The sequence below is a fragment of the Mirounga leonina genome, unplaced genomic scaffold (assembly GCF_011800145.1).
Source record: "Mirounga leonina isolate KUSES-001 unplaced genomic scaffold, KU_Mleo_1.0 Mir_150, whole genome shotgun sequence".
Lineage (NCBI taxonomy): Eukaryota > Metazoa > Chordata > Mammalia > Carnivora > Phocidae > Mirounga > Mirounga leonina.
The window spans coordinates 23,142,908-23,166,790 of NW_023270374.1; the positions used below are offsets into that span (position 1 = coordinate 23,142,908).

General features: G+C 51.5%; 1 protein-coding gene and 1 pseudogene across 2 annotated transcripts; both read left to right on the forward strand.

The window, feature by feature from the left end:
- The first annotated feature begins 46 nt into the window (after nucleotides 1-46).
- Nucleotides 47-14,003, forward strand: PLAGL2 (PLAG1 like zinc finger 2). Of its 2 annotated transcripts, XM_035006049.1 has the most exons (3): nucleotides 47-145; nucleotides 5,533-5,906; nucleotides 8,862-14,003. In XM_035006049.1, exons 2-3 carry the CDS (start codon nucleotides 5,647-5,649, stop codon nucleotides 10,090-10,092), a joined length of 1,491 nt encoding a protein of 496 aa, XP_034861940.1. In that variant the 5' UTR covers nucleotides 47-145; nucleotides 5,533-5,646; the 3' UTR covers nucleotides 10,093-14,003. The 2 variants fall into 2 exon arrangements, with proteins under 2 accessions (XP_034861940.1, XP_034861941.1); XM_035006050.1 differs by lacking the exon at nucleotides 5,533-5,906.
- A 2,041-nt stretch (nucleotides 14,004-16,044) lies between these two features.
- On the forward strand, nucleotides 16,045-18,693 carry LOC118011036 (annotated as a pseudogene).
- The last annotated feature ends 5,190 nt before the right edge of the window (nucleotides 18,694-23,883 follow it).

A 23,883-nucleotide genomic window follows, 5' to 3' on the forward strand; every position in this document is an offset into this window, starting at 1 on the left:
ACCGCCCCCTCCACGGCCCGAGCGCCCGCTCGCGCGGCTCCCACAATGCACCGCACAATGGCCCGACCGCCGCCACTACCGGGGCCTGAACGGGCCTGGCGGAGCCCGAGCGCGGCCCGGCCCGCAGCGCGGGGCCCCGAGCGCGGTGAGTGCCGGCGAGGGCCCCGGGGGACGGCGGGGAGCGGGGCGGGAGGCCGTCTCGCTGCGCCCGCGCGCCCGGCACCCGGAGCGGCGGCGCCTCTCATCTCGGGCCCCACGGCTAGGTCGCCCACACCCCCAACCGGGGGCCCCCTCCACGCCAGGTCGGGCCCCGATAGGCCCCAGGGTGACGAAATCTCTCCGCGGACCCGATACCTGGGTCGGGGGACCGGAAGAAACCCCACTGGTCCCCTCCCTACCGAGACCCGGAGACTCAGCCCTGAGGGTCCCCTACTCTTGACCCCTAGGTTCCCTGGAGACCCAGATAACGCGCTGCTGACCTTACCAGGGACCCGGGTCTGGGGGACGCAGATAAGCTGCACCTGCTCCCTCCCCTCAGACACGCCTACCCGGACCCACATAACCCCCTTTCCTGCTCCAAATACTCCGTTTTTTACTGTTTCATTTTCCAGAATCACGTAATCCATTTTGAGGCTTCCGTCAAATATCTGGTTCTGGGGAACCCCAGTAAGCTCTACCTATAATTTCCTCCTCAGTGACTATACTCCCAAACCTTAGATATCATCCATCTGGTTACCCTTTTGAGACCATTGAAATTCAGAGAATTCACTTCTGACTATCTTCAACCCCTGGAATCCTCCAGCCCTTATAATCCACCATCTCTTTCTTTTTTGGGGGGGAGGGAAGGGGGAGATCCCTTAGAGACTCAGCTAACTTGCTAATGATTTTTTATCATACTTTCCCTTCCTTCCCATCCCTGAGACCTCCTCCAGACTTCTCCCTGAATTTCTGTCCCTTCTCTGGCAGGCGTCCACTCCCATCTCTCCTGTCTCTTCCAGCTCCAGGGAATTGAACCTCTCCCACCACACAGTGGTGTGGTCTAGAAGCTGCCCGAGGAGCCTGGTTATTCCCTGTAAATCCAGTCCCAGGCTCCCGCTCCAGCTTGGTGGAGGAAAGGGACCTGTAAGGTGGAAGATAAGGGGACAACTAGTGTGTGGGGGGTGGTTGTTGGTGCTTTCACCAGCAAGAGTAGCCTGTCTCCTGGCTTGTATGCTTTTCCACCTGTTTGGGACTGTGATAGTCTGGCCTTGGATTTCTAACCCTGCTCCCCACAATGAGGCCACTCCATTGTTGGGGGGAATCCTTGGGAGTGTCTAGCCAGGTTTCCTCGTAATGAAAATGGGGCTGTAGTGAGTTGCAGCCATTTGCTCAAGGCCTCCTCAGGAGTGAGAGGCAGCGGGAATGGGAGGAAAGAGTGAATCAAAGGGACTGCAAAGAGGGCCCATCTACAGTGACAGAAGAACTAGCAGCCCGAGAGTAAATCCAACCCCTGTTAATCCTGTTTGATGTCTCTTGGAATGATGCAAGTCATTGAAACTCTCTGGCCTCCCTGTAATTTAATTCTCCCACCACTCTGGAGTGTGTGTGAGGGAGGGAGGGAGGGGGGCGGCTCTTCTCATTCCCCCCTTTCCTTCTCACTGTTTTCCAGCCAGTCAGTGTGTCATTTGGATTTGTTTCTGGTGCTCAGGTCAAGACCTGGGTTTTTTTGTGTTTTTTGTTTTTCTTTTTTCTCTCAGTCTATTTATAATTTCCCAGTTACTATTTTGGGTTCTGCTTAAGGGAAGATTCTGTCCACCCTAAGGAACGTTCCAGGGTGTGTTCCCGGGTGTGTTTCCTCCTCGGCAGGTGTTGAATTGAGTTCTTCAGATCCCCAAGTAGCTCTTGGGCTGGAGGGATAAAAGCTATTTTAGGGTAGTCCCTGAAGAGCTGTTAATCCTCTATGGGTCTCTCCAGTTAAGAACACTTAGAGATTAACCCTTTCCTTGCTGCGGCGGCCGGGGAGGGGCGGGGGTGCTGGCGGGGGCTCCTTCTCCACAGTTTTGGGAGGGTTGGGAGAATTTCCTGCCACAGCAGAAGGTGGGATAGAAACGTGCAACTGAATACAAAGACAAAGATAATAGCTGCCTTTTGTTGGGTACTTAGAGCAAGCCAAGCCCTGTGCTGTGCCCTTTGCATACCTGACTAAAATAATCCTCACAACAAGTCTGTGAGGTAAGTATTTTTAGCTTTACAGATGAGGAAACAGGCTAATAATGGAGAAAGAACGCAGTTTCTATAGAGATGATGTAACACCATACAAACTATGGTTTCGTCAGAGGGCAGCAGGCATCATGGCACACAGCAGGACAGACTAGGGAGCAGTTTGTCTCCTTTCAGCTTCCAGAGAGGGCCTTCGAGAGTTTTTAGAAAGCATTTGTGTTTGGGGTACAGAGCCTTAGTAATAGAAGAGATTCCTGAGGTGAGAGAACGGTGGCCCAGGATGTGGTGGTGGAGGAGGGGAGTGCAGGGGCTACTGGTTAGAGGGGATGTGCTGTGGGTTGACTGTGAGGGAAAAGGGGAAGGCTGCATTCTGGGGAGATGTTGTGAAGGGAAGGAAACTCACTCAGAGGCCTGAGAAGTAACATTAAAGGGGGAAAAAAAAGAAGTACTACTCAGGCCCTGTGCGGAAAAGAGGCAGACACAGTGTAGACCTCGGAGACGGCACTGCATGTACTCACACACTTTATATCAGATACTTCATCCTCCATGAGACTATTATCGGTAAGGAGAATAAATCTTTAGTTTAGAAATTGAGAAAAGGAGGTTCAGAGAAACAAAGTAACCTGCCCATGGTTTCACAGCCAGTAAGTGGCAGCTCTCCTGATAGCAAGTCCAAGGTTCTTTCCATGCTGCCTCCCTCTTCAGATCAGGCGCCAGAAGGAATCTTTGGATGAAAATATACCGAGTTATACCAGTAACTGGGAGGGATTGATTGTGTTTGTTTTATGGGAACAGGTTCCGTGAGCTACTCTACAGTTGTTAAGGTTAGAGTGTGAGACCAGAAGAGCAGCTTTGAAAGAGAAGCAGAATTCTTTCAGTTTTGCCGAGGAAGAAGTCTGAAGGAGAGAGGCCCAGGAATTTTCCTGGAGGAGAGGAGTTTGCAGACAAAGGACAGAGGGAGAGAGAGTAGATTCCCAAAAGGGTTCCTAAGGTAACACTGGCAGCTTTGGTTATCCAGCAGGCTGTTGGTGAGTATAGGTAAGGACTTCCACTGTGCCTTTTTAAAAGGGGAGAATAGGATCAGGGTGCTGGCTGTTTCCTTTTAAAGTTGTAGCCCCATTAAACGCAGATCAAGGCAAGCACATGGCTGCCTCCATCCTTTGGTTCTGTCAGTACAACCTCGTGAGCTCTCCTTAGCCACCACTGGCCTCTTTCCTAGAAGCCCATTACTCACGCTTTCAGAAGCAGCGTACTAAACTGCTCTGTCTTGTTTGTGCTTGTTCAGGAGAACAGAAGAGGTGGACGTGTGGGAGGTGGGGGACGTACTGTTCTCTTTCTGAGTTTTTGTGGAATTTCCAGGGCTAGGCTCCCCTCTCACATCGGCCAAAGTGATGCGACTTGCCTTCTTCTGGCTGCCATTCCCAACTTTCCAGGGGCTGAGGTGCATGATTTTGGGTAGCAGGGGGGAACAGAATTTAACTTTGAGGGTAGGGGAAATTCCCTCCAAACTAGATGTTTAAACTCGTGCTTGCTCTCTACCCAATTCCAAGGTGCGTAGTAATCACTGGCATTATAAACAGGTAATCCCACCCTTGAGAAGAAGGAAGGACTTAAACCATGAAAGGCAGACGTCAGAGGCCTTTGAGATTTATAGTGAAGCAGGCAAATACCCCACGATGACTTGAAGGCTCAAGTGGGACTAGTTTTTAGTGGTGCCTACCCCTTCCCAGCACATGACTCATGCAAAATGCAGCCACCTTTGTGCCGATCTTTCTAGGCAGATCTCCACTCGTGATGGGGAAATGTTTATCATATTACACTGCAATGTTTCTTCAACAAGAGGAATGGTTCCTGAACAGGACTTAGCTCATGTTAATGATGAGCAAAGCTCTCTGGGGCATGAACCCGCTGATCCCATCATCTCGTTCACGGCCAGTCTGTTGGATGAATGGTCACTGTAAGCAGCAGGTGCTAACGAGCTGAGCAAGCATTCTGTGGCCCACAGCTGTTTGTGCGGTTGGAGCCATCCCCAGATTCTCGTGGACAATCCCCAGATACCCCCTTTGCTCCCTTCACATGGAAAAGCCTCATGACCAGATTTTGGCATGACCTCTTCAAAAGGAATCCCCCTGTTGTAGCAAGTTGCTTTGCAGTTGGTAATCTGTGAGGAGTTTGTGAGTGATAGGGGTCTGTGGTCCCCCTTTTGAGAGTCCGTACAATAACTCCCATCCTCTCCCTTTGAGTTGATGTCAGGAAAAAAGCTCTGTCGTCTTTGCTGCAGTTTTCCCCCTTCTCACACCCTCCCCCTGCCTCAACAAGAGAAAGGATCAGACTTCAAGATATTGGCTCCCCACTTTGGAAGGGCTGTGACGCCAGTTTAAATTAGAACTTTCTGAGCATAAGTTAGCCTTGCATTAACTTGCATTCAATGACTAATTTACCCATCTAAAAGAAAGTTGAGAGTCCTTTTCTAGATGCTAAACGTGTGGAAATGAAAGAACTGTGATACGACCCTTCAAATAGTTTGGTGAGGAGTTCTAATGCAAGTATGCTACCCGCTCATAATGGAGAAATGCATATGTGCTATGAGGGTCTGCTGGGGGAGGGGGGGTGGCACTCAGCACCTGGGGTGTTGGACAGGCTTTGCTAAAGAAGCATGGCCTGGGACACACAGAGAGGTGGTGGCGGGTAGGATGGGACCAGTACTGGTTTAGGGGAAATGCTGAATCTGCTGTTGCCTCCTTAGGCAGAACCTCTTATTGATGCTCTGCTGAGAAACACATCTGGCTCCAGGGCTGACTTTCCAGGGTGTAAATTCCTAAGCAAAGTCTTCTTCCTTCCCTGTTGCCTTTTGGGCATTTTATTGCTCTTTAGCACCTCCATGAGGAGGAGAATTGTGGAAAGTAGTGGGTGAGGGGGAGGTAGGATAAAGAGGAGGAGAAGCTGCTAGCTCTAAATTTAGTGGAAAGAATATAAAAGTGGAGTTGGAAGAGAATAGTTGGAGTTTAGGGGTTTTACTTCCTCAGATTATCTTGCTTACTATTAGCCTAGGTAGTACTTACAATAATAGTTACCATTAAGCGCTTACTAGGTGCCCACCTTCTGCTGAATACTCTCTGTTCATCTCATTCAATCCTCAAACTATTCTTATGATTTAGGAGATTATTAAGCCCATTTTGTAAATAAGGAGATAGCTCAGGGAAGTAAGTCAGTGGCTGAAATTCACATGGCTTTTAAGTGGAAGGGCTGGGATTGGAACGGGATCTGTCTGCCTCCAGAGCCCATGTTTTCATGGCATTGGGCTCCCTAACACCAGGTGTTCTGATGTTTCAGGTGAAGAGATTGTTTTCTGAAGGCTGCGTTGGAGGCCGTGACAGAGCAGAGAGCCCGTGTGGAGCTGATGGGGAGGCTTTCTGAATAACATGGCCCTTCGCCATTAGTCTTGCCATGACCACATTTTTCACCAGCGTCCCCCCCTGGATTCAAGATGCAAAGCAGGAGGAGGAAGTGGGCTGGAAACTAGTTCCCAGGCCTCGGGGCCGGGAGGCGGAGAGTCAAGTGAAGTGCCAATGTGAAATCTCGGGGACGCCCTTCTCAAATGGGGAGAAGCTGAGGCCTCACAGCCTCCCCCATCCAGAGCAGAGACCGTATAGCTGCCCTCAGCTGCACTGTGGCAAGGCTTTTGCCTCCAAGTACAAGCTATATAGGTAGGTGACACTCCCATACCTCTTCCTGCCCTGGGGGTCCCAGAGGTCAAAGCCAGAGGGACTTCACTGAGTATGAGGCTTTATCTGTGATAGAAGAGTAGAGGTTAATTGGCCCATAAGTGTACCCTGGATGCCAACCATTTGAACTTACTCAGTAAAAGCTAATACTGGTATTTGTATGCAGACACTAGACTCTGATGGGGAAGTATCAGACAGTCATAAACAAACCAGATTGAACAATTTTGTCATTACTACCTTCCCCACCTTTGTCAGGTAATGGTGAGACTCTTAGCCAGAAATTATGAATTAGTCTTAGAACTTTAGAAGGAAAAGGAGACCCTCTGGTCCAATCTGTAAATTTTTAAAGTAGAGGCTCAGAGTGGCAGTGCCTCTTCTTCTGAACCAGCCTGCTACTCACATGATTACTTCTGTCTCTGTAGAATCCCTGGTGTCCTCTGGGTCAGCGGCTGTTCTGCAACTTGTAAGCCCAGGAGCCCTACATAAAGTGAAATGGAATGTGAAAGTCCTGGTATAACGTAGATACGGCAGAGCAGCTTGGAAGGTGGGGGTGGGGGGGGCACTGCTCAGATTTTATCCTTGCCTTTCCATCAGAGGAACAGGAACATGCCCTTTACAAATGAGATAGACTACCCGATGCACACCCCTTCATCCATTCATCTAGCCAGCTATGATTTATTGAGCTCCTGCTACATACTAGGCACAGTGTTCAGTGCCAGGGACGCAGTAGTGAGCCAGACGGATGGGGCTGCTGGCCCTCCTTGAGTTCACTATCTTAACAGTGGGGACAGACAGCAAACAAGTAAATTCATGAACAAGATGACCACAGAACGCCTTAGTTCTTTGTCTGGAAAACAGTTGATAGGAACTAAAACAGGTAACAGGGTAGTGGGTGACCAGGATTGTCCTCATGACAGTTCTGTAGTTCTCAGGAATGCTTTGATTCTGTGTGCTCCTGTGTCTTAGGTGGACTCCAGTTGGGTCATCCTCTTAGACTTTCTTAGTACGATCTGGGTGTCCATGGGAGGCTGCAGGAAGGATCCTGTTCTGGGGGGCACGAGCCCTGACTCCAGCTGTAGTCACTGTGTGAGCTTAGGCGAGGTACCAAACTGCTTAGGGCCTCAGGTTCCTCACTTGTAAAATGAAGGAAATGGGCTGGGGCTCACTCATCACACCTCCCTATCATTTGTTATCCTGTCTGTTATGTCCCAGGAGGCTCGCAGTAACCCTCAGGCGTGGGCACTCACGTAGCATGAGTGTAATGGCTATGTTTGATACCTTCCAGGTTGGAAGGATCACTGGGTGCTATAGTGAAGGCAGTGGTAGCATACCTAAGGGAAATCAGGTTTCGGGAAGGACTGTGTTCAAATTCAGCCTCTGCCACTTACTAACTGGTGGGTGGAGCTGTCCTGTGCTTTTGCCTCTTGTGGAGAACAAGCTTAATGACAGCTCATGCAGGGCCTGGTAAATATGGGTTCCTGAAGTCTTACTGAGTTGATTCTGAATGTCCTGTGGAGCTCTGGATTGTAACTCCTGGACTCTGAGCTGCTGTCCCTCCAGAAGGGAGCAGGTAAACCATGGGAACGCTTTTTTAAGTGTTGCTGGCTTATATGGCAAACACTTTAAATGGTACAAATGGGCACTCAGTGAAAAATGAATTGTCCTCATGCTGAAAGCTACCATTTTCCTCCCCAGAGGTGTCCAGTGGGGCCAGTTTCTTGTGTATCCTTGCTAAGACATTGAAACATGTACTCCCTTCCCTTTTTATTTTCACAAGGGATTGTATTACACACACTATACTGAACTTCCTTTTTTGACTTAACCCCTTACATTTTGGGATTGTTCTAGATCGGGAAGTTTAGATATATTTCCTCCCTTTATTGTGTCATTTAAAAAAAATTTTTTTTCTTAAGATTTTACTTATTTGACAGAGAGAAACACAGCGAGAGAGGGAACACAAGCAGGGGGAGTGGGAGAGGGAGAAGAGGCTTCCCTCGGAGCAGGGAGCCCGATGTGGGGCTCGATCCCAGGACCCTGAGACCATGACCTGAGCCGGAAGGCAGACGCTTAATGACTGACCACCCAGGTGCCCCTTAAATACAATTTTTTGAAAAGGAAATACATGCACATAAAACAAAATTCACAAGGTACCAAAAGGTATACGATGGAAATTCTCCATCACACCCATAAGCTTCCTATCTCTTCTCCCCATGGGCAACCAGTGTTGTTAGTTTCTTGTATATCCTTCCAGAGATATTTTTTGAGTGCATACAAGCAAACATACATCATTTTCCCTCTTTTTCCTATGCATAGTACCATTCTGCCTGCACTGTTCTGTCCCATTGCTTTTTACCACTTCATATATCCTAAGAGCTTGTTCCCTGAGGGTACATATAAAGCTGCCTTGTTTTTTTTTTTAAAAGTTGAGTCTTCATGAAGTAACCATAATTTATTTCATCAGTTCCCTATTGATGGACATTTAAAAAAAAAATTGTTTTTTAAGATTTTATTTATTTGTTTGACAGAGACACAGTGAGAGAGGGAATACAAGCAGGGGGAGTGGGAGAGGGAGAAGCAGGCTTCCCGTGGAGCAGGGAGCCCGATGCGGGGCTCGATCCCAGGACCCTGGGATCATGACCTGAGCCAAAGGCAGACGCCACCCAGGCGCCCCCCCTACTGATGGACATTTAGATTGTTCCTGACTTTTTACTACTACAAACAGTGCTACAAAGACTAGGAGTATGTATGTGATTTTGCAGGTGGGCGAGGATATCTATAGAGTTTAGACACTGACTGGCACAGTATCCCATTGCATTCCATCACGTGGCTTGACCATAATTTTTGTATCTAGTTCCGTCAGTGGACAGCTTTGTTGTCTGGCCAGCCCTTGTGATCTCCCTTCTTTCTTTCTCCTCTATCCTCCATCCCTACCCCCAGGCACATGGCCACCCACTCAGCCCAGAAACCCCACCAGTGTATGTACTGTGATAAGATGTTTCACCGCAAGGACCATCTGCGGAACCACCTGCAGACCCATGACCCCAACAAAGAGGCCCTTCACTGTTCTGAGTGCGGTAAGAATTACAATACGAAGCTAGGCTACCGGCGCCACCTGGCTATGCATGCCGCCAGCAGCGGTGACCTCAGCTGTAAGGTGTGCCTGCAGACCTTTGAGAGTACCCAGGCCCTGCTAGAGCACCTGAAGGCCCACTCACGCCGAGTAGCAGGTGGTGCCAAGGAGAAGAAGCACCCCTGTGACCACTGCGACCGGCGGTTCTACACTCGCAAGGATGTGCGGCGGCACCTCGTGGTGCACACAGGCCGGAAGGACTTCCTATGCCAGTACTGTGCCCAGCGGTTTGGCCGCAAGGACCACCTGACGCGTCATGTCAAGAAGAGCCACTCGCAGGAGCTGCTCAAAATCAAGACAGAGCCAGTGGACATGTTAGGCCTACTCAGCTGCAGCTCCACCGTCAGTGTGAAGGAAGAGCTGAGCCCTGTGCTGTGCATGGCCTCTCGGGACGTGATGGGGGCCAAGGCCTTCCCTGGCATGTTGCCCATGGGCATGTATGGCGCCCACATCCCTACCATGCCCAGCACGGGCATGCCACACTCCCTGGTGCACAACACGCTGCCCATGGGTATGAGCTACCCTCTGGAATCCTCCCCTATCTCTTCCCCAGCTCAGCTTCCTCCAAAATACCAGCTTGGATCTACCTCATACTTGCCTGACAAATTGCCCAAAGTGGAGGTGGATAGTTTTCTGGCGGAGCTTCCTGGAAGCCTGTCTCTCTCGTCCGCTGAACCCCAGCCCGCCTCACCTCAGCCGGCGGCAGCTGCGGCCCTCCTAGATGAAGCACTGCTCACCAAGAGCCCCGCCAACCTCTCCGAGGCCCTCTGCGCTGCTAATGTGGACTTCTCCCACTTACTGGGCTTTCTTCCACTCAACCTCCCCCCGTGTAACCCGCCTGGGGCCACAGGAGGCCTGGTCATGGGCTACTCCCAGGCCGAGGCGCAGCCCTTGCTCACCACTTTGCAAGCTCAGCCTCAAGATTCCCCAGGAGCTGGGGGACCACTGAACTTTGGACCTCTGCACTCCTTGCCTCCTGTCTTCACCTCTGGCCTGAGCACCACCACCCTGCCTCGTTTCCACCAGGCATTCCAGTAGCCCCCAAGGAGGCCCTCAGTCCAGTCTTAGGCTCTGTCAGGGAGCCTCTGTACCCACCCTATCTGCATCCCCCATGAAGGCAGCTGAGCTTTCAGAGCTGGGTTCAAAAAGAAAAAATTCCAGTATCTGTATGGAGCACTTGGTTTGGGGGTTCAGGCTCCAGGATCAGTTCCAGGAGAAGTCCTGAGCCCCAGCCTCATGAAAAGATCTCATACCATAGAACTTCAGGTATTTTTACTTTTACTTTTTTGATCTGAATCGGGAGCCACACTTAGCTAACCTCTCCCCCTCCAAAGCGTCAGAACCTCCTTCTCTTTGGAGAAGGAGGCGGTCTCTTGGAGAGACAGAGGGGTTTCACTTTGGATGACCTTGAGAGAAATAGCCCAAGAAGCCTGCCTCCTGGTCCCAACCTGCAGACCCCACAGCAGTTGGTCAGGCCCTGCTGCAGAGAGAGGGTCATTTGGCTCCATCGCCTGCTTCCAGCCAGTGGGCAGGAGAGAGGGCCTCTTCTTCCCACCACCCCCGTCCCTCCTATACCGACACCTCCATTTCCAGTCAGTGTTGTCCAGCAGCGGTACCGTTTACACAGTCGTCTCAGACACCCCATTCACCTCCCTTGCCAAGCTGTTAGCCTTAGAGTGATTGCAGTGAACATTGTTTACACGCCGTGAATCCATTCCCACCAGTCCATTCCAGTTGGCACCAGCCGGAACCATTTGGTACCTGGTGTTAACTGGAGCCCTGTTTACAAGGCGGAGTCGGGTCTTGCTGACTTCTCTTCACTTGAGGTCACATTTTTCCCCTGTGGGGAAATAAACTGACTTTGGACTGCTTCAGTCTCTGCCATCTTCCATGACTGTGTCTGTTCCTGCCTTCCTCGGCAGTGTCCGCGAGACAGGCAAGAAGACTGGAGCCGTTTTCTCCCAGGTCTGCAATTCTGTTCTTCTCCAAGTACATCATGACCCCCCCGCTCTTGAACTGGAGAGGGGAAGACATGAAAGGCATGCCCGCTTCCATCGCCCCCACTCCCCAACCCCTACCCCAGACATCATGAACTGTTATCATTAGTCTCAGTAGGAGGCACTCGGGTTCTAAGCTGGTGTGGATAGCAAAGGGGAGGGTGTGAAACCCTGATTCATCTCTCTCCTACTTGTCCCTTTTCCAGGAAGTTGTAGAATTGTTGGAAGAAGAGTTTTCAGGAAGTTAGGGCTGGGCAGACAGTTGAGTCCTAACCTGTGGGTACGTCATTGGCTCCCATACTAACCTTTTCTCTTCTCCACAGTGTCCCCTCTCTCTCCACCTCTTTACAGTTACCATGGACTCAGGGCCACTGTGCCTAGGCCTCTCTGCTCTCCATCAAAGGAATTCCACCTTATGCTTGTGCTCCCCCCACCCCGCAGTTTGCCCCCAATACTTAATAGGGTTTCTTGCAACAAATGATTGGTTCTCTTCTGGCTTGTGGGGCTCCCTGCCACAGACCACACAGCCCTTGCCCAGCCGAACCCCATCCCTGCTTCATTTCTCAGTTCTGCATGGGCTTCGCTCTTCCCACTCATGGGAGGGAGGCAGCTCAGGGACCACCAGTGTGGGACCCTCATGAGACACCTCCACTCTGATTCAGAAACACACTTCTACCTCTTTACTGTTAACTCCTACAGATGTGGTCAGTCGTGTGTGGGCACCTCTCCGCAGGGCCTCGTGCTGGCTTCTCCACTAGGGTTTCAGGACAAACTACCAAGGAACTGCCTCAGCCTCGTCCCAGTCCTCCTGTTCCCCCTTCCTTCTAGAAATCACTTTGCTTTATCATCAGGAACTGAGCAGGTCCAAAACCCAGGCTTCTGCTTCAGCCCAGGCCAGTACTCTTTGAGGTGAAAGCCTTAAAATGTATCTCCCTGGCCCTTGATTGGAAGCAATGTGGAGTGAATAAGCATGTTTTGATTTAGGCAGGGTAGCTTGGGATACCTTTAAAAAAAAAAACACAAAACTAGATATAAAAATGTCTGGCAAGGTTAGAATCAGACTAGGTGATTTGCTTCTGAAAACTAGTTTCGGTGAGTCCCAGGGACTAATTAAGGTTTATTTTTAAAAGCGTCCCCCCATGGTACGCAGCCACCTCCTGCATGCTGTGCATGTTACTGGGACTCGTATTACAGGAAATGGTGCGTGAGGGTCCAAGCAGGACTCGGTGCTGCCATTCTTCTTATCGTCTCTGGTCTTCATCACTAGACCCAGCAGCCCTTCACCTGCTCTCTGCCACCTTCCCTGCACCCCTCATTTATAGGGGCAGGTTGGCCTCTGGCCACGGAATAGAAAATCTCGGGCTTAGAGGAGTCCACTCTTTCCTGCCTGTCCTTTCCTGTCCCTTCCTTGAATTCTCTCCCCCATTAGTGATGTTGGGAAACTCCTAGAACAGGCAGAGCAACTATTTAAAGCCTTGTAACTGGGGCCTTGCCCCTCCCTCCCCCTCCATCCTGCCACCCTCCTTTCCTCTTCCTTCAGTGCCCTCACCACACAAGGAATTTCTCTATCACTGTGAACTTTGCTGGTACATAGGAACATCTGCCTTCACCTTTTCTTGGACCATAGCCACCCAGCCGTTTCTTAATCTTCCCTTCCCCAAATTTAAAGGAAAAAAAAAAAAAAGCCTTATTGGCCTGGTTGTTTGAAGGATAAGAATAGCTTTATCCTGCACTCAGTACCAAACCCACTTCAGTACCTTTACTGAGGCCATGAGAGCCTGAGGGGTGTCTGCCCAGGACAGGAGCCATGGCATGTGGCAGAGACCAAACAGGGACCAGGAAAAAGGGGTGATGCCCCCTTTCCCAACCACCTCCTCCAGCTTCAGTGATGAGCCGCCCTGAACAACGGGGCAGGCACCTCCCATCCTGCATATAGCTGGTCAAGGCTGAGTGCAGTCCTGGGGGCCAGGGGATGATCTACCCAGCTGTGTCAGCTCCAAGGATCTGTGCACATCTTAAAGAGGGAAGAGGTGGGAAAAGGAGCACCAATGAGTTTACCCCCCAACCTTTTACAAATGGCATTTAATGGAAATCCGGGAAGCAGGTGTGATTACTTTTTTGCTCGTAGATATTGTCCTAAGTTGAGATTCTTCCACTGCCCTAAACTTCCCCTAGTAGTCTGAATCCCTGCCCCACCTTCTTTTTGGTAGTTGTTTTCCCCATTCCCTCTACCTCCCCTCTTATCTAGGAGCTGTTTTTAAGCACGATTTTTTTTTTTAACAGTTTATATTGTACAGGATCAATATTTTGCTTTTTAACAAGGATATTTATGTAATAAGAAACTTTGCCTTAGGCAGGTGTTGGCCAGAAAAGTCCAGATTCCTCTGGGACCCCACCCTGGCCTCTCCTGGAGCTCTGAACCTGCTGTGGAAGGAATTGGCTATGACCTTCACCACTGGAGTAGGGTCTGCAGCAAGGGAAGGGGTGTTCTGGTTCTAACAGGAGAAGGATTCACCATGATGATGTAGTGCCTCTGTGGAGGGGTTTGGAAGAAGTATCCCAGCCCAGTTTCTTCAGATGCACGCTCACTTCCGTAGGTGCCCCCTCCACCTCTGACTACTTGGCACCAGAACTCCTGAAACCCCACTTCTCATTCGCCTCCCTCCCTCCCAGTGATCAAGGCTTTGGGGCCACTCTTTCATAATGCCAGATTATTTAAAGAGAGAAAAATACAAGACAAAAGCCTTCTAGCACTTTGTAAACACAGTGAATAACCTCTTGGAGTATTTTTGGCTTTATATAAAACAAGGTTTTTAATTGTAAAGTATAAGTGCCATTAGAAAATGCACAGGGCGTATCTTTGTTAAAGTAGATTTTTCAATGTTTTACAGAATTACATTTTCAAAAAAAGTTTTTATAATGAAGTTGTTTATTAAAAACTTCTGAATGATGTGTTTGGAAGTTGTGAACCTGTCTGATTGGGAAAGGGTTGGAGAGAGCCTGGGGAACCAGAAACTCCAGACATCTCTAGCCTCCAAGGGGATGGTGAGTGTAGGGTAGACAGTAACAACCCTTCACATTAGCACCTACAAACTTTGTACTTTAAAATTAAAGATCTTAATGGGATGTCTTTGAGGTAAGCGGCATCATACTATCACTTAAACTTGGATGCAAGGGTCAGAAAGATCAAATTGGCTTAATGAAATTTCACACAACTAAAAATGCCAGATGTAGCACAGTTTTTAGAATTGGTTCAGCCACTCAGACATGGTTGGCCTTAGCATTCCTGTGTGTCTTGGCCCTATCTTCTGTAGCTGTGACTTATCCTCAGGCCCAAAAAGTGGCTCGTCCCTTTGTGTAGAAGTAGATTGCTGCCATGATTCCATCCCTGTCATCCTCACACAGTGCTGACCAGGAAGAGAAAGGAGAGAGTTCTTGTATTCACAAAGCCCCACGAGGCATCTCCTGTCTCACTGGCCTTGATAGGGCTCTGTGCCCTCCCCCAAACCAGCCAGCGATGACAAGGCTGAGTGAAACAGAAGGAGTGGTTTCTCAAAGGAAACGGGCTACAGTTAGGGTGGGGAACGAATGCTGGTTGTCCAAGAAAAGCCATGCCATCCATTGCCCAGGGGACACAGCTGGGAAGTGACAGCTAGGACCTCACCTTGCTCACACTTGGGCCTACCCACTGGGTTCAAACAAACTGTTGGGAGACTGACCTAGCTTCTGACTTTGCCACTTGGCCAGTCTCTAACAAAGGTAGTCATCACCATCCTGGGCCCTGTAGCTCTTCCTGAGATCCTCCCGCCCAGGGCTAAGACTGAGTTTGCTTTTCTGTGGTCTAGAGCCAGTGTCCATAGCCACGCAGGGTAAGTCACTCCTGAGTCCAGTCCAGGAGTCCGTGGGATAGTAACAAGTGTTAATGTGTGTATAACAGGTGTTTTGTGTACAAAGGCAGTGTGCTGGCCCTTCCATCTCTTTGGCCTTCCATCTACTTCATAAATGTTCAGTGTTGACCCCAGTGCGTTCAGATCCCTGGCCGGGGCCCCAAGGGAACCCACCTCACAGTGGGTCCAAGAGCTCAGAGCGATCTTGTTCATTGGGCAGGAGTAAGCTGAAGGCTCTCTGGAGGAGGTGGCCGGGACTTCCAGGCAGAGGGGGTATTAGGTGTGCTGACCTCCATAGGCCACAAGTTTGGGAGCCAAGACCACAGGAGCACAGATGCATTTGCAGGGCTGCATGGCTGGTTCATCCAGGCTCATCCTATCCAAGCACATTCCCTGTAATTCAGACTGGAGTTCACATTGGTGAAATGTCTGGTATAGAGCAAAGGCAGCCTGGGCCTAGGACAAGGAGGAAGTGTCCACCTTTCTGTCTACAAGCCCAGGAGGATACAGTTCCTACATACCCGTGGCAGTTTGCTCCAGGTTCACAGCATTTGAGACATTCCCTTGTCCAAGATCCTTACACTCCCAAGTTTGTTTCTTCCTTTCTCTGTATAAATACTTCCAGCACCTCCATGTGCCAATCAACTACGATCATCTGCAGCTCCCAGTTTGAGTCTGGTTAGCCTGTTCTGCATATGCTGGAGTAGTTTATCCTGTGCAAAGCTACTAGTTTCCGACAGCCCCCCCCCCCCCCCCGCCCCAAACCACAGTCGAGTGCGGGCGCCCGGCGGCCCCCACTGCCCACTGCAGATGGGGGGGGGAAGAGTAATCGCTTGGTGTGGTGGCTGTGTTGGAAAGTTCTTGGAAAGTTCTATCTGTCCGTGACCGGAGTTACGCCTGATCCTTCGTGCCCGCTCTGAGCTGCTCCTTGCTTGGTACACCCCTGCACTTCACCCCACTTCCACCTCCAGCGCCCTCCTAATCTGGGGCCAGTTCTGTCTGGCGCTCGCGGTCGCATTCCCACCAGGCAGCCCCTTGCCACTCCGCCAGGCTGGCAGGCCCCTTGTCCCCCGCAGCCTGGGCACCCCTGCGAATCACACGCCGAAATGGGGCGCAAGGGGCGAAGCGCGCCCCTAGGAGACCGCGCCTCTCCACCTCGCGCCGCGCCGCCCCTCTGGCGGGACCCGCAGTGTCGCCCATGCACCCTGAGCCCCTCCAGGCCAGAGGCTCCCGCAGGTGATGGCGGCCGAGGGGGCGGCGGGGGGGGGGTGTGCCTGGAGCCGCCACGCGCCCGCCACCAGACCTCGCCGCTGGGGTCCGCGAAGGCGCGGCACGCGGGCGCCCCCCCCACCCCGAGACCGCCCCGCCAGTTCCGGGGCGCCGGGCAGCGGCCTGGCCCGGGCCGGGGCCCCAGAGACCTGCGGCGCCAGGGGGCGGGGGGCGCCAGGGGGCGGGGGGCGCGGGCGGGAGGTGGCGCGAAGGCCGAGGAAGTGACGACTGGGCAGGGCGCCATCTTCATGGAAGAGGCGGAGGGGTGGAGAAGCCGCAGCTCGGGGAGGAGTTGGAGGGAGGGAGCTGGGGGGTGTGTGGGAGGAGGAAGAGCTGGAGGTGGGAGCGGCGGCGCAGCAGGGCCCGGGGCCCCTAAACCTGGATGGGCCAGCGGTGGACCCGCTGGAGGCCATCTAGTGGGAGCTGGAGGCTGGGAGTGCCCAGGCAGACAGGGCCTACCTGCGGCTGCAGCGCAGGTTTGGGCGCATCCGCCGTCTGCACCTGGCCCCTAGGAGTTTCGTGGTCCAGAATATTCCTGGCTTCTGGGTCACCGCCTTTCTGAACCACCCGCAGCTGTTAGCCATGATCATAACTCGTGATGAAGACATGCTCTGCCACCTGATACACTTGGAGGTGAGGGAGCTCAGGAACGCCAGGGCCCAATGCAAGTTCAAGTTCCGCTTTTGGAACAACCCCTACTTCCGGAACAAGGTGCTCATGAAGGAGTATGAGTGCAGATCCTTAGGACCGGTGGTGTCAGTTGGAACTCGAATCCGAGGGACCCGGGCCAGGAACGCCCCGTTCTGGTACACCGGGACACTGTCTGCAGCTTCTTCACCTGGTTCTCGGCAGCACAGCCTCCCAGAGGCTGACAAGGTTGCCCAGATATTAAGGAGGACCTGTGGCCCAAACCCCTGCAGTACCACCTGCTGGAGGATAGGCCCCACAGAGCCAGGAGAGGCCTGGCAAGGTGGCCCACAGAGGCCCCTCCTAGGCTCTACAAGTTCCAGTTTGGCTAAGTCCCTCGCTAGGACCTGGCCCCTACATAAGACTCCCTTCTACCTGTGCTTAGGCCAATGACATAACCCTCTGTCTGCTTGCACTTTCATGCATCCTGGCCCCTCTGAACATTCAGTGGACTCTGATCCAAGATTGTGGCCTCCATGGCCAAGCTCTTCGGTTTCCATGTGGCCTTCATGCATCACATGCCACAGTGTCTACCAAGCACCCAGTGCTATGGATGGGTACTGCCATCAGTTTCGTGGTCCGGGCCTACCTCTGATCCTGGCCTTCCTTCCCACCCTTTTTTTTTTTTTAAGTAAGCTCTATGCCTATCGTGGGGCTTGAACTCATGATTCTGAGATCGAGAGTCTCAAACTCTACCGACTGAGCCAGCCAGACACCCCCTTCCCACCCATTTTTGACATGGGGACCAGCAAGTCATTGCTAGAAGGACCAGTGCCTCTTTGAGGCCTACAACTTCAAGGCCACAACATGTTGGGCTCCATATTTATGAGTGCGGAATATTGGTTGTGGCAAACTGAGTCTCATCACCCAAGAAGAAGTAGGTGCGTTTGGTGCTGACTGTCAGTTGGCCTTGGACACTCCATCCTCAGGGCCTCAGGACTGCAGGACCACAGGCCCAGCTTCCCCAGGCTCCTGGCTCCTGGGCAGCTGGTAGAATGGTTACACAGCCAGTAGACAACTACTGGGCATGGCTGAGGTCAAGGGCCGGAAGCAGTGGGCAAGGCATTTTTTTTTTTAAAGATTTTATTTATTTATTTGAGAGAGAGAGAATGAGAGACAGCATGAGAGGGAGGAGAGTCAGAGGGAGAAGCAGGCTCCACGCTGAGCAGGGAGCCCGATGCGGGACTCGATCCCGGGACTCCAGGATCATGACCCGAACCGAAGGCAGTCGCTTAACCAACTGAGCCACAAGGTGCCCCCAGGCATTCTTTATAATCACACTGCTCTTCTTACCCGTGTTGGTACTACTGCACAGCCTGCTATCTGCTTCTCAAGATCTGTGGTACGGTGCCAGTGTCTGAGTTCTGCGGGGGCTGCCACCAACATTGTTGCCTGCTCCCAGGTCTGTAAGGACCTCAACAACCACCTGCCAAGGCACAAGAAAGCCCCCAACTTCTTAGGAACTCTGGCACGCTGGCATAACTGGGCATGTGCTTCAGGCAGGGGCCATGATGGGGGGCCCTCCCAGGAGCCTACCTTCCTGAGCCCCAGTCACTGCGCTCACACGGAATCCAGCCCCCCACCGCCACCCCCAGTCTCTGCCTGTTTTTAGGCTGCCAGGCTGCAGGTACAGGAGGGGTGTTTCTAGTCATGGGGCCTGCCCAGATCGCACATCTTTCTTTTCATTTTCTTTAGAATGACAGCTCAGAAACAAATAATTGAAGAAGCAAAGTTTTAAAACAGCTAAGGAGGCCGTCTTTCTTATTGAATTTGCCCCTCTTTGACCGGCTCTAGAGAAGGAGGGTCGTGCCGTAGACTGCGCCGCTGGGTCTTCGCAGCCTCTTTCCCGTGCCCCGCCCCTTTAGCAAGCACCGCCCCCCCCCGCCGGCGGGGCTAGTTCTTTGTTTTGTTCTGTGCTGTGTTCTTTTAGACCAACTCCTTTCTTCTCCTTCCACCAGGTCCAACCCCCACTGTGGGATTGTGTAGGTGGAAGAGTTTAGCTGCCTCCCGAAGTCCTCCCTCCGGTAGAAGGCCTTGTCTTTTGCTTCCCAGGACCTGGGGAGGCCTTGACACAAAACACGATGGCAGATGCTCTCCGCAGGGGAATGCAATGGAAGCAGAGGCAGCTGGGAAGGTTCGGGTGGCTGAGAGACCATGGGGTGCAGGGAGCAGAGTCTCCTGGTTCTTCTAAACTTTTCTGATTCACCAAAATGTTTTTTAAATGAGAATTATTAACCGACCACTGAAACTTGAGAGGTTCTCTTGGTCCAGGTGTGACCTGTGAATATGGAAAGTGAATGCTATTTTTCATTTCACTGCTTTTAAGTAAGACCCTATGCATCTCCTTCCCCGTTTCTGCCCAGTGGAGACATTGAGCTGTCTAGGACTGCTTATTGCTTTTAGTTGAGAACATTTACAAGAATGTCCATGTAATTTCTCCATGCCATGCAGTTTGGAGACTTAGGTGGCTATTCGTGGTGGTGATCACGTTGTTGTGGCCTGTTAATACAGCCCAGTACTCAGAAGTAGTATGAATAAGGTGGTTCTGTAGGACTTAAAACTGGGAACTGTTAACATGTTTCTGTCCAGAAAGAAATCTGTAAGGTCCTGATGACTGTGTGCCCTGGTCACCATGATGTAATGGGCATTGCTGTAACTGGTGTCTCTGCCTCTAAACAGAGAAATGTTCATGGGATGGCTTTGTCCAATCAGAACAGGATTCATGGCACTTTTGTCTTCTATCTGCATGGTTAAAAAATAAAAACCTTTCAGTCTGGGGAAAAAATAACTCAGATCATGTTACTCCCCCCTCCAGAATCCTCCATTGGCAGAAAAAAAAAAAAGTCCTAATTCCTTAACAGGGCTGACAAAGCCCAGCACTGTCTGGCTCCTGCCGACATCTCCCATTGATCTCCTCTTCACTCACCCCTGCACTCGCCTCTCTGCTGCTTCTTACGGAGCACATTCCGGCCTCAGGGGTTTACTGCACTTGTCTTTCTCTCTCCGGAATTTTCTTCCTACAGATATTGTCCTCTCTGGCTCCCTCCATTCTTTCAGGCCTCAGTCAAACGCCACTTCTCCGGAGGCCGTCCCGGCCTTGCCTGTCTGAAGTCATTCTCTACCTCCTTCCATCCCTTCTTCCCGCCCCTTAGTGATTTTCTCCACATCACTGTAACTCTCTGAAATGGTCCTGTTTTCTTCTCTTCTCCTTCCTCCTCTGATGGGTCAGGAGAACAGCGACACTGACGGGTTGCCATGTGATGTGTTGTGCAGCTGGAGCATATCTGGGAGTGAAAGGGCCACTACTAAGAACGACTCCGGGACAAGAAGCCTGACTGGTACAGGACCGTCACCCCAAAGAGACAGAGAGACAGGAGCCTCCCCTGACGGACACAGGAGCTGGGCCGTCACTGCCCAGCTGAAAATCTTCGGGCAGGAACAATGCCTTGTTCTTTGCTCGGCCGGGGCCCGGGACAATACTCTGACACATCTGGATAAAGTCCAGCTTGGCATACAGCTTACCCCAAATGTGTGTGATGGGGGATCGGAGGATGGAGACTCCCCTGATGTTGGGACACGGGAGCTGGGCCTTGAGGCAAAGGCAGCAGTTTAGGTAAGGTGGGGCTGGATAGGGAATTCCTGAGGGAGCCAACGGCATGACCAAAGGCACGGGGATAGGAGATGCCCGATGTGTTCAGGTACCACAGCGGGTACCCTGGGTGCGGCTGCTTGGAAGAGACAACGCTGGATGGGTAGGGTAAGGCCATTTTCTGGAAACTCAAACTCTGAATGCAAAGCCAAGGCGTTAGCCCATGGATAGTGGGGAGGGGTATCAGAGGTGGTTCAGAGGAGGAGAGCTCACAGGGCAGCTGGAGGCAAGGGGAGGGGAGTGTCTGCAACTCCAGCTCTCTAGTATCTTCAGTTTGACCCTAGGCTGCAGCTCTTCCAGGAAGCCCTCCAAGATTGCCCTTGCCTGCAACAATCTCTGCCACCTCCCAAGTGGCAGCCTTGAACCCAAACTTTGGATACTACTGCCTGGCTGGGCTACCTCCTCTGGGTTTCTCTTTTGTGTCGGACACCTGTTTGTGATGCTCCCAAGGGTATCAGAGTGAGCCTCTACGCATTCTGGTGATCCTGGAAACTGGTGCCCCAAGTCATTTGCCTGCCCTGCACCTGGTGGTTGGCAGGTGCACTTTGGCTCTTAGAGGCCACATTTGGGCCCAGTCGCATGCTGCACATCCTTAGGCCCTAGACAATGGTGCTTACCAAAACGGGCATTTACCTGATCTTTCTGCTGCATGGCCAGTGGCACGCTTCTTTCACTCTGTGACTGATCTCAGCAAGGGGCCATGCCAGCCGTGTGTCCCAGCCACCCATCTGGGCCAGGAGTCTTGTCCTCAGAACCCACTTGTGCTTGCTCCCTCATTCACATCCTGAGTCACTCATTTGTTTATCCACATCTTTTAGCAACCACTCCATAATGGGCCCTGGGGCACAAGAGGACTATTCTGATCTCTGCCCTCAGTGACCTCAAGAGCCCAATGGTGAGGCCGAAAGCAGTGATACTAACCACTGACGTTTAGTCAGCACCTACTACGTGCCAGGGGCTTCCATGGACGCAGCAGCCAGAGTGGCTTTCTAGACCCGAGTCAGGCCATGTCCTTCCTCTGCTCCAAACCCTCCAAAGGCTCCAATCACATGCAAGAGGAAAAACCAACGTGCTCCTCACGACCTGCAGAAGCCTCATGATCTGACCTCCTGTCACCTCTCTAACTTCATCTCCTCTGGCTCACTTCCTCCAGATCACTTTTCTGCGACACCACCTCCTGCTAGTCTTCAAACCTGGCTCAGAAACTTGCTTGCTCTGCCCTGTGCCTGGAACCTTCTTTTCCAGATACAAGTATGCAAGGCTGGCTCTTCTATTCCTTAAGGTTTCTCAGCTCATCTGTTACAATTTCATCTCTTCGGGAAGCCCTCCCTGATGACCCCTTCTCAAAACTGCCCTGTTGGGATGCCTGGGGTAACTCCGTCGGTTAAGTGTCTGACTCGTGATTTCGGCTCAGGGTCGTGACCTCAGGAACATAAGATAGAGCCCTGTGACAGGCTCCGCACTCAGAATGGGGAGTCTGCTGGAGAGTCTCTCTCTCTCTCTCCTTCTCCCTCTGCCCCTCCCCTCATGTTCGCTCTTTCTCTTTCTAAAATAAATAAATTGCCCTGTCGCTCTCCCTCCCTTTCTGTGGTTTGAATTTTGTTAGAGCACTCACAACCACCTGACATTATATTCATTTATTCACTTACATACCTGCTTTTTTTTCTCCCCTTGTGGGGTCTTTGTTTTATTCACTGCTGAATACTCCTCACCTAGATAGCCCCTGGCACATGTGGGGGTTCAGAAACTCTTTGTGGAATCAGTGAGTACTTTACACACTCAAGGTTTAGGAGGGTCTTCCGGGTGGGCAAGGGGAAGATTATCTCTAGGAATAGGAACCCTGTGCGGCCAGTGTAGCCTTTTTCCAGGGAGTGTCTGTGCCCATTCCTGGTCCCTCCTCCAGAGAGATGGCTGCCTGCCTTACACCTGCTCTAAGAGGGGAGGAGGGGTTTCCTGCTCTGGGGTGGAGAGCAACACGAGCCTCTGACCCCAGGGCTTTGCTCACCTCTGCTCTCAGGAGTCCGCCCTGTTCTGTTGGCCTGGGAAGGAACTTTGGACAATTTTTACAATCAGAAAAATCTGTCCCGAAACTATAGTAATTAGTTGTTACCTGTAACTGCCCTGATTACACTTTGGGGGACTTTGATTTTTTTCCTCCAAGGACATGATTTCAGCACAGAAATTCAAGGAAGTCTCTGGTATCTGTTTGCCCTCGCTCAGCAGAACTGAACACTGACTTGGGTCGGTGAACTTTGAGGCCCCCACCCCATTGCCCCCGCCATCAATGCTGACTCAGGATCTCAAGGCCATGGGGCTGTGGTGGAGCAGGCACCAACTGGAAGGCTGGTAGGCCTGCGTGTTCTTGATTCCCCACTGTGTGGCCTTGGGCATGGCTTTCTGCAGTTCTCAGCCTGTTTCTCGTCTAAAGGAGAACTGGGAATTCCTTAGCAGAGGGAGAAATTCCCTGCAAGGTGCCCTACCTCCATTTACACCTCCAGCCTGCCAGGTGGCTGGCTCAGCAACAATGCTTCTGGTTGCATCTAAAAGAAACTCTAACTTTAATTGACTTAAACTCTCTTTTTTTCCTTACGTGAACATCCACAGGTGAGATGGGCTTTGGGGCTGTTTGAGTCAGCAGCTTTAAGGACTTAGACCTCCTTCTCTGATCTGCCGTCCTTCCTGTTGGTTCCATCCTCAGCTTGTTGCCAAGATGGTGGCACTAGCTCCAAGAGTCACTTTAGGAAGTGGCAACTCCAAAGAAGGCTGATTGTGTCTTCCCATGGCTTCCTTAAAATGGAAAAAACCTTTCACAGTAACTACTGTAGACTTTCTAGATCCTTTATCTAATTGGCCAGAACTGGGTAACATGTCCACTCTTGAATGCGTTATCGGCAAGGGGGAACACAAAGCCATGACTTGCTTGGAACAAGCATCAGGGGTGAAATGGATATCTGCCCACAATGTCCAGTAACTTAACTGTCACAGAACAAAGCTCAAGAGTATTTGTAGGATTACAAAAATATCCAGCACCTAACAAGGTAAAAATCACAATGTCTGGCATCCAATCAAAGATTAGCAGGCCGGGGCTCCTGGGTGGCTCAGTCGTTAAGCGTCTGCCTTCGGCTCAGGTCATGGTTCCAGGGTCCTGGGATCGAGCCCCACATCGGGCTCCCTGCTCCACGGGAAGCCTGCTTCTCCCTCTCCCACTCCCCCTGCTGGTGTTCCCTCTCTCGCTGTGTCTCTCTCTGTCAAATAAATAAATAAAAATCTTAAAAAAAAAAAAAGATTAGCAGGCCTATGAAGTGGCAGGCAACATGATCCATATGGAGGAAAACAAGCA

Coding starts and splice junctions, on each gene's coding strand:
- PLAGL2 (XM_035006049.1), top strand. CDS start 5,647: ATGACCACATTTTTCACCAGCGTCCCCCCCTGGATTCAAGATGCAAAG. Junction 5,907..8,861: donor TCCAAGTACAAGCTATATAG/GTAGGTGACACT, acceptor CCCTACCCCCAG/GCACATGGCCACCCACTCAG.